At 34.9% G+C, this 10,947-nt stretch overlaps 1 protein-coding gene across 1 annotated transcript; it reads right to left on the bottom strand.

The window, feature by feature from the left end:
• Window positions 1-2,900: 2,900 nt before the first annotated feature.
• LOC149180588 (ribonucleoside-diphosphate reductase small chain-like) lies at window positions 2,901-5,905 on the bottom strand. Its single transcript, XM_089418201.1, has 10 exons — window positions 5,676-5,905; window positions 5,451-5,598; window positions 5,075-5,235; window positions 4,716-4,764; window positions 4,486-4,612; window positions 4,321-4,386; window positions 3,885-4,001; window positions 3,625-3,787; window positions 3,427-3,497; window positions 2,901-3,335 (listed from the first exon to the last, which is right to left on the bottom strand). Exons 2-10 carry the CDS (start codon window positions 5,569-5,571, stop codon window positions 3,224-3,226), a joined length of 987 nt encoding a protein of 328 aa, XP_089274327.1. The 5' UTR covers window positions 5,572-5,598; window positions 5,676-5,905; the 3' UTR covers window positions 2,901-3,223.
• Window positions 5,906-10,947: the final 5,042 nt, after the last annotated feature.

Here is a 10,947-nt window from a genome sequence, read left to right on the forward strand (position 1 = left end):
TGAAAAATGTTTTCAAAAAAAAAAAAGGAAGCAACACAAAATCCTCATATCTTGCTCTAATCCCAAAAAAATCCAACCCTTCCACTTTCAATAAATTTCACCCCATTTCCCTCTACAACTCCTCTTACAAGAGTATTACTAAAATAATTGCAAATAGAATCAAAGAAGTTCTACCAAGAATAGTATCAGAAAATCAAGGTTTTGTGCCCAACAAGCAAATCATTGATAATGTAATTAGTGTATAGGAAGCCATCCACTCCAACATGCAAAGGAAAAAGAAAAGAATCATTATCAAACTAAATATGGCAAACATGTTTGATAGGGTCAACCTTCCATATCTAATGGCAGTGCTCAAAAAATTTCAATTCTCTCAAAAAATAATAGAGGTCATCCAAACTTGCATCTCAACTCCATGGATTGCACCTCTCATAAATGGAAGACCTAGTAAATTATTGCAAAGCACCAAAGGTCTTAGACAAGAATGCCTGCTCTCCCCTTTTCTCTATATTATAATGGCTAAAACTATAAGCAAAACATTGAAAAAACAAAGAAAAGAAAGAAATATTATTGGACTTCAAATAACAAGAGTAAAGACCATAAACCACTCCTTGTTTGTAGATGACACCCTATTATTAGGAGGGTCCTCTACAATAATTGCAAGAAGATTCAAAAGAATTATTGATGATTTTCTTCAAGTTTTAGGTGGGCTCTTAGATTGAGAGCAAATATGGTTGACAAAAAGCAAAAGTATTTTCAAAAACCAAACCCCAAAAATAGGAAAAATTCTTTCTAAAACTTGGGGCTTAACTTTTGAAATCCGGCAATAGACTACAACATCCTTCAACAAGAAGAAAAAGATTGGTTCAATAAAGCCATAATAAATAAAAATGGACAAACAAGACGACAACAACAACAACAAAACAAAAGACCTTTAACTCAAAGTTGGAAAATTAGATTGAGCGCAAAAAATTTGCAATTTGGCAAAAAAAACAACAACAACAACAAAAAAAAAAGGGGGGGGGGGGGGGGGGGGGGGGGTTTCTTTTCTTTGATGGGGCATCAAAACATAACCCCAAAAAAGCAAAGGCAAAAAAAATCATTCTTGATCCTAATGGGAAAAAAATAGTTACATGTGAATGGAGCCTTGAAGAAATTGATTCTAAACCCAATCATAATAAGAAATTCAACCATAATAATAGAGTCAATAGCTAGAGATAAAAATCCCAACAATGTATTCACAAACAAAGTATATAAAAAGATCAAGAAGAGTTTAAAAGGCTCAAGAGTTGTGTCTTTTAAACATGTTTTGAAAATTCACAATCAACTAGCAAATCAAGCAATCAAAAGAAAAAAAGGGATCACAAGGGAGAACAAAGAAATATACCACACCTCCATTCCATCATCACACAATTTGGAAAGTAAGGACAATTGCAATCAAGCTCTCATTAATTCTACAACAAAACATCTTATCAAGGACAAGTATTGTATCACTCCTTTTCCTTTTAAGCATAACTCAATATGCATTAATCCTTGCAATTCTAATCCCATGCAAACTCGTTCCCATCATCAGTGATCCCTTACAAATCAAATATCTTGGATAATAAGTTTGTTTCCCTTCACAATGAAATCTTCCACATAGAAACCAATGTCAAAAACTTGAGGGACTCATCAAAATACTTTATGGGCAATGAATACCAATTTCTTGTGCACAATGACAACTAGACCAACCCAAAAGTGTAGATGAAAATCAAAAGTAGCAACCACTTGAAGCAAGATCTTCTAGAATAGTCTAGTGTTTTCTATTACACATGCATCTATCTTTATTAGTAAGAGCACTAATACAAGACTCCCTAATACCTAGTTATGTCTTTCCTTTTTTGGTTATCAAAATGTTTAGTTTGTGAGGACTATATATATATATATATATATATATGGAGGAATAACACTTACTATTATGGGGTGAAATCCATGATTACACCAAGAAACACTTTACAACCCAATATAGGGAAAATACAAAATGTAAAATTTAATGTAGGAAACACAATCTCTCAATTCCTTTAATAAATAGCAACAACAATATAGTGATCATAACTTCATTCCTTATTTTTGCTACATCATTTTCCTCCATTAAATGCCTTCTCTCTAACAATTAAAGTTAAAATGCAAATGCTTTCATAAATCTACATTACATATATCTTATTTTCTTGCTCTATGATACTACCCACCTCCTCACAAGAAGGGGTGCATTCTCTTCTTGCCAAACTAATAATAAATGCTTTGAGATCATCATTCAAAAGGGGTATGTTCTCTTGTTACAAAACTAATAATAAATAGTAAGATCATCATTCACTCCAAGTTAAAAGTAAAATCATTGGTCACATTTTCCTCTAATATCATTGGGGATGTGTTACAACTCTATGAAGTGTGATTATGTCATCAACCATTCCTAAACCCACTTACAATTTTGAAACATTAAAAATTTTATAAATACTTAGCTTTAAATAAGTTTAAACTTGACTTAATATAACATTCCACTTCCTATACAATATAAGATTTAAATCAATAATCAATATTGCACAAAAAACAATTGTTTGAATTATAGAATCATATCTATATGAATTATTTTATGTGGAATTCTTTTGACCACAATAGTTGCTTTTTATTATAACATTTAGATATTCTTAACACTCAACTTTCTTTTGTTTTATTCACCAATTTTCTAAACATGGAACAGCTATTTTTTTCCTCATTTTTTCCCCAAAATTTGAATTAGATTGCACTCTATCCAATAATCAAACACAAAAGCCCTAAATTAAAAATGGACTTATAAGAATAAATAAAAATAATAAACCAAAAACACTAAAAACAAAAACAAAAATGGCATAAATAACAAATGATCATGACAAGTTGTGATAAATACTATCACTTCTTTATTGAAGGCTCAAGAAAATAGTATAAACACACCTTTACAATACAACTTTGCCATTAAAAGTAACAAATGAAATTAAGGAGATTTGGATTGAGATTGAGATAGAAAAGCTGCCCACCCAAAAGACAGCCAATTTAGAATACAAATACAAATTGCATTTCCAAGCCATGGATGAAAATACAATGATGCTGACTTGGAATATAGATAGTTCAGAACCCATTTAGTACATCAAGGAAAATTCCAAGCACTTAAATGAGATTGGATGAATATCCCACTTCAACTTGATACCTGCTTTCAAAAATCTTCATCTAAACTAAACACGTGAGTCTGGTTGCCATTTAGATTGGACATAACGGAAGCCTTCTGATACTCTCCTACTCTTTTCTCAAAGAAATTTGTCTTTCCCCTGAATAACACCAAATTCCCAAGTTAATACCAAATCCTTCAAACTACCTTAAACCAAACTTAAAATACCATCACTCGTTCTAATCACTTACTGAAGAGAGATTAATTCCATCCAATCAAAAGGATTTTGTGCATTATAAACCTTTGCACATCCCAAAGCAACCTGAATGATTAAAAATCGAACATTAGTTAACCCCACCACAGCAACATCGAATCATGACATCAATCATGAAAGCATGAATGAAATGGCATTAATTAATGTAAAACATGGGACTTGAAAATGCACTTACCAGCAATCTATCTGCAACAAAGTCAATATATTGACTCATAAGCTTGGAATTCATTCCGACAAGATCACATGGAAGGGCATCACATACAAATTCTCTTTCAATCTCAACAGCATCACAAACTATCTTTCTTACTTTGTCCTCACTCAGTTTGTTGTTCAGTAAGCTACAAAAACCATTTCCCAGTGTTCATATCATGGCTGGCTGCCACTTAAATCCTGAACACATTAATAACAAAAAAATGCTACCCATTAATATCATACCTGTAGAGCAAGCATGCAAAGTCACAATGGAGGCCTTCATCCCTTGAAATGAGCTCATTGGAAAAAGTGAGACCGGGCATCAGCCCCCTTTTCTTCAGCCAAAAGATTGCACAAAAACTGCAGCATACCAACATTAAATTGGAAAACATAAGATAAAACAGCAATACCCAACACTCATAATTAACCAACCTTAATGCATCGCACTTTTCACAACAGATAATTTCAGTCAACTAAACTGGTAATGGTTAGATGCTAGCATAAACACATTTGCATCCCACGCTCTGGGTTTTAAAAACACACACAAACCCAGCCGCTTCAAAGATCCAAGATTTTAAACTGCCAGAGCCATATGATCCACTAAGACAAACAAGAAATAAAATAAAACACCGGAAAGCATGATCCCAAGAAAAGAGTAAATGGACTAATAGTAGAGTACCTGCCAGAGAAAAAAATGCCCTCAACACAAGCAAATGCAATAATCCTTTCTGCAAAGCTTTCAGCACTGGAAAAAAACCGTAGACAACTTATTGTTAAAACGATAATTGAAGACGCACAACAATAAAATCAAAATCTCCCAGAAATGAGAAGTGAATACATATACCTGTCTATCCAGTTGAGAGCCCAATCGGCTTTCTTTGCCACACAAGGAACTGTCTCAATTGCATTGAACAGGTGATTCTTTTCTTTGGGATCTTTGACATATGTCTCCAACAGTAAACTGTACATCTCTGCAAAAGGGGAAGGGGCCAACACCATGAAGAATGATGTAACTTCAGTGATGAAATTGGAAGAGGGAAAGAAAAGAAACCCCTTCATTTTTTCAAATAGTACCTGAGTGAATATTCTCAATGGCAATCTGGAACCCATAAAATGCACGAGCCTGAAAGAAACGGCGAGTTGTACACATCAATAACACAAAGCACTTGTTCTAACCACCGCGCAGAGTTTAAGAACAAATAGGAATGTATGAAAGTTAGTTCAGCTACCATCGAGCAACTAGATATTCAATCTATCACAACCACCCCATATTCAAATTTCAGCCCATTGAGTGCCTAAGAAACGCCAGGGCAAAATGTTGCAGGAGTTCCATTCTCTTATTCTTGCTTTAAAGAACTGTAAAAAGAAAAAGAAAACGAAAAGAAATAACAGAAATAAAGAAAAGAGGAATGTCTAAAAAAACGTATGCACACCTCTGGAACTTGAACTTCTTTCATGAAACGCCCAGCCAAGTTTTCGAGAACAATGCCGTCAGAGGCAGCAAAGAATGCAAGGACGTGAGTGATGAAGTGCTTCTCATCACCAGTCAATGCCTCCCAATGCTGGGCATCCTCAGAGAGATCAACTTCCTCCGCTGGAAAAACACAAGTAAAAAATACTCAGCACCAGACCAACTGTTACTCAACGCACCGTAACATCATTATCACTCCAAAAACATAAGACTCAGTCAAATGGCATGCAGCCATGTCGTATGATTTCATGTTAATGCAGAGCTGAGATATATAAAACAAAAAAACATTTAGCTACACAAAAGAGAGAATAACAAAAAGGTTAGGCAAAAGAAGTTACCAGTCCAGAAGCTAGCTTCTGCCTTCTTGTACATTTCCCAGATTTCAGGGTACTTAATGGGAAACATACAAAACCTCTGGGGATTCTCTACCAACAAGGGCTCCTCTACCATCACACCCATTATTGACTTACTGATTGATGAATCTGTCTGCAAACAGAAATATCAATACATCAGATGACAGAGGTGATTCCCTGCATCAAAAGCTATTTGAAACCAATACTGACCTCTGTTTGATCGAAATAGAAAATCCGCCAAATAGGACAAGAAGCCTCCAATAAGGCGAGTTGAAGAGGGCACAATCCAGAGGGACTGAACTAGTTAGCTCTTCCGGCTACTCCACACCATTGCTTTGGTTCATATGTGAGGAATATATAAAATGAGGCCTCCTCTATACCGACCTTAAATCCTTTCAATTCATTTAACATTTTCAAACAAGATTTCCCGGGTCCTCCTTGCGCGCCTGACTCGGATTTCAAATCTGGGGATTCGTTAAGTATTAGGCGTTCAAACAGTGAAATTTGAAATAGCTTAAATTCGGCGGGAATGCATAGTCTTGACCCAAAAGAAATTCAAAAAGCCATCAAAGCTGGGTTGTTGGGTTGTTTGTTAGGTCAGATAGCAATGCATGGTTGTACGCTACCCAAAAATAAATGGAATTGATTGCAGCTTGAATTCGAATTTGGTTTTTCAAGTTTGCCAAAAGGTTGAATTCAAAAGCTAAATTTGAGATTCCGCCACGCTACTCTTGTGAATTGATTATCATTGCTGCTTCTTTTTGGGGGTTGATGCGGGCGGCGGGGGTTTATTTATTATGATATTCAAGTGGATTGATAAATCAAATGTTGATTCTACATGAAGCTTCACCATTTTCCCACATTTTTATGTTGACTTGAAGCCTTCATAGATGCGTGCCAATCCTTTTTTTATTTCAAAGAGCCAAGCTACATCTTTTTTTTATTTCAAAGAGCTAAGCCATGTAGCTTTAACGTGATTAAGGCCTTTTGAAGTGATCAACCACACATACAAGTGGTAGGCATCTAGTGGTTTTGGAGGTCTTATGTTAGTGCTCAAAACAAGACTCGAGATCTCCAAAATGGTTTTGTCATCTCAGATGGTACACAAAGTGTCTCGCTTATGTAAAGCTAAAAATATTAAATAACTAGCCATTTCACTCTAGATATCTTGTTAATCATCAATCATGAAACTAACCAACAATCATTATCACTAAGGATTGTAAAGTCTCCTTCTCCCCTTCATGCAACTTTATACCCAAACAAATGAGATGATGCAAAGTGTCCTCTCAATTTAGCCCTTCCTTTTGTTAGCATGTATATCATTCTTCATAAGGATTAGTTCCAACTATTGATCTAGATTATGATCTCTCGCCAAAATCTTTATAGATTTTGAAGGTCTCTCTTTGTTGGTGCATTTAAGACCCACACAAGTAAAATATTATTACATGACCCTAGCATGAAAGTTAATCTTCACGAATTCCTCAAAGGTTTTGATATGCTTCACCTTTGATCTCCCATCTCTACCATATACATCAATTTTCTCTTCAAAGCAATAGGTTTCCTTCACATCAATACAACATTATTAGACATTAAGGATTACATCATGAATGCATTCACATTAGTTTACGCTTCACCTTGTCCAAATTTGCTCAAATATGTTATTCAACTTTCTGAATACCTAATTAATGTCAACAACCACAAACACGTAAATGTGAATTGAGATGTTATCTTCTCGTAAAATGCCTAGATTAACTTGTCATTTAAGTTGGGCTATGATACCACATTGTAACACCCCTACCTAACAATTCCAACAATAAGATGAGTGGCCATAATTTGGTTTCCAAATCCCAACCCTTACAAGTTGTATTCCCCACAATAACAATCAAATAAGCCCCCGTTGGAAGAATTGGGATTCAATAAAACATAGGCATAGTGTGAATGATCAATATGCAATGGAAATAAACAAGCATCCATTAATAGAAATTCAAGGCAATCAATTCTTGTGACTAGATTAAACATAATCACACATGGTATGCAAAACACAAATTATCATGGCATAAAATAACATAAATATTATGTATCCATAAGCAATGATTAGGCACTTATCTTTTAATGATAGAAGGAAGGTCTAGTGTGATACGCCAATTACTACATCTCACTCACTACCTAAAGCTTGCACCAATGTCGCCTGCTCACTTTTTATCTAGATTGAATAAAGTTCGAGAAACTAGTTGTATAAAATAAATTTATCGACCAACCATAGGTATCTAATGCAAACACCACCTCCAACTCGATGTTGAGCTCCAATTTTGTCACATTTCTCAACACCTCATTTTAACTTTTATCACTCTTACCTTGCCTCCATAATCACATAATTTACCACTTCAATACACATTTTCACCCCCTTAACCCAAGACCCTTTGACATAAATTTCGAGATAGAAATTGCTTATTTGCATTAATTCCTAAGTCTCTAGTGAATTAATTGAGTTTTAAGTTTATTTTACTAAATATGAATTGTTTAGCCCAGTTTCTGTAACAACAATTCAATTCTGGTGCCTGATCGTGGTTAGCACATTTGCACCCTTCTACAAGAAATTTCGCCACATAGGTTTTGAAGCCAAAGGTATTATAATAATTGTATGTTATTCTTATTGAACCTAGGTTGCATATGTGAAGCTCTAGCTCCAAAAGAACGATACAAGTCAAAGTTTCTAAACAACCAAATTTGGGCACAATTGAGGTGGTGAAGGTGAATCTAAATTTTTTGGAATATGGGTTTTGTTCCCAGTATGGAAAATTGGTTACATTGCAAGCCGTTTTCCAAAATATTGAACAATTCGAGAGATATATTTGGTTCTTTGATGTCAATCTGCCCAAAATGCACAAATTTGCCTAGACTTGTAAACAATGCCCAAATTTGAGGAAAATGCAAGATTAGTGATCAAGAAAGCAAGGGGAAATGAATCTCAGGTTCCTTGAATAATAAAAACCTTTTGTTAAGATATATTTGTATTTTTGGGAAGCAAGAGATCTAATTTGTTTTTTAGTATTATCATTTTGTTATCTTGTATGTATCTCATAGTTAGGCAAATATGAGATTGGGGGATTGGTTTTGATCCACCCCAATACTCTTATTGTACAAATATTTAGATCTAGAACAGAGTTGAGAGTTACAGTCATTCATTCTATAATAAGATTTTAAAAATGGTAGTTGATGAGGAGGTTCATTTATGGCGACAAGCCTACATTTGTCTTCTTATAAACAATGTTGATACCTCATTAATGGATGTTGCTTATTTCTAAATTTTGGTGCATTACTACAAACTGATTTGATCACTCTTAGCAATGTTAGTCAAGTTGGGAAGGGCCCCTCAACCCTTAGTAACATCATGCCTTTGACTTTATTAGTTAGATTATTGGTGTGCCTGATTTTTGTTTTATTTACATTCAGATTCCAATATTTCTAATCTATGTTTTAGGTGTGCTAATTTGTTGAGTTTGACAATATTTATTTCTAGATTATTTTGATGCTCTTACTTGCTTTAATTTAAGATCCATTACAGTGAGAGGTCATTGTTGGATCAAGTCAACATGAAGTTACTACTACAAAGTTACATGAACATGCAAACCCTTTGTATGAAAGATTATAACTCAGAGTCCTTTATAGCACTAGTTGTTCTCTGACCTAGTGATAGATTACACAATGTTAATTTTTAGTGTTTGAATTCGAATTGCTCAATAGTTGCCATCTTGCATATACTTTGTTTGCATCTCCAAGTATTATGATCTTGGTTCAATAATTAAACGTTGGAAATATAATACTTATATTTTGACCAACATTTTTGGTGCCATTGCTCGAGAGGTGCTAAAACTGGATTAGAGTATTGGTAGTTTATTTATTTTCTTATTTCTACCCATACTTGTGACTTGGGGGGAGGAGAAATAGTAAGATGCAAAGATGCCCTCATTTCAAAATATTTGAAAAGAATTCTAGCATGTTGTATCTTTAGTGGATTTCTCCAAAGCCTCGTCATATGGTTTGGTGCATTTTTATGCAAGTGTGATTTCTTTTAATTTTGATTCATGGAAAAGAAGAAGCTAACTTGCGATGAACAGATAATTGGAAACAACAAGTCTTAATAGCATGAGAGTGTTCAAGTACATGACAAGTTTTGCTTTGAAATTGTTTTCTTTCAAGCATATTTCTTTTGTTTCTTTAAGAGGTTTTTATCTGGGTGTTGTAAGAACCTCCCCACATACTAATCCATGTGTCAGATAGAGAAATATCAACCATCAAGAAGAGCTCAGGATTGATCAAGAGTTTGAAGAATCATCCTTTGGGAAATCTCTCAGATCCTAGCAACCACTGCGAAACTCTCAGCGTGTCACGAAGAGAAAACCTTGACAGCAATCAAGAATATACATGCACTCCAAGAAGCGATAGGAGAACAAAAGATCCATGAGCCAACCCCGCAAAAAGATCTAGAAGCCTTCTTTAATCACCCTTGTCAATCTGTTGAGGAGACCAAAGAATAATGGACTGAATTCGATGGAGAGCAACTATTAGAACCTGTGATCGAGGATTTTTTGACATGCCTATCATCAAATCCATCATGTACCCAAGAAATCAACCATTCAACGACATGGGATTTCCATGGCATGATAGAGGAGGACATACAGAGTGAACCAAATGAGAAAGAGAGTCAATAACATCATGATTATATTGAGTATTGGTTCCATATGGCCATCAAATCCAAACACCACTTTCTTCCTCGACAACTCTTTTCACCATATCATCTAAAGCAGTTGGTCTCTCACGCTCTAGTATACATTGAAGTCTACTTTTCAAACCTGAGTATGAGTACATTTGTTATCTTGTTACACTCATGGCTTCACTAGAAGTACTCTTATACTCGAGGGAGAATATTCTTTCTCAAAGTAAGGTAGCATAGGATAATAAATAAATGAATAAAATAGTAAATATTAAAATATGTCTAGTTGTGAAAGCCAGGGAACTGGCACAACTAGACATGGATCTTGCTTGAAAACTAGGCCTCCTTGCGGGAAAGGTTCACAATAAACTCAATAATTTTATGATGGTTTTGATGATTCTTCAAAATCTTTTTGGTTTTATGCTTGATTTGGATGATGTGGGATTCTTTAAGGCCCTTTTTCCAACAAATCTTGTCCCATTGACTTCAACACCTTATCTGGGACCAAGATCAAAGTTTTTTTTGTGTGCCTTGGAGTTTGCATACATTAACGACATACTTCCTCACTGACAACAAGGCAATGCCTTAATGTATCTTGATTTCTAGATCCCGTAAGTGACTCGACTTCAGCACATCCATTTGTACATGTCGGAATGCACTCCTACACCTTGAAACTCATTGACATCAATGGTGATTTGTCTTGCATTGGCTAACGACATGTATCAATGGTTGGTAATCTAGTGAATTCTTTCTATGTTTGACTTCGGC

The sequence above is a fragment of the Pinus tabuliformis genome, chromosome 3_2 (assembly GCF_031772625.1).
Source record: "Pinus tabuliformis cultivar Carrire ecotype Pingquan chromosome 3_2, CPIR1, whole genome shotgun sequence".
In the NCBI taxonomy this organism is placed as follows: Eukaryota; Viridiplantae; Streptophyta; class Pinopsida; order Pinales; family Pinaceae; genus Pinus; species Pinus tabuliformis.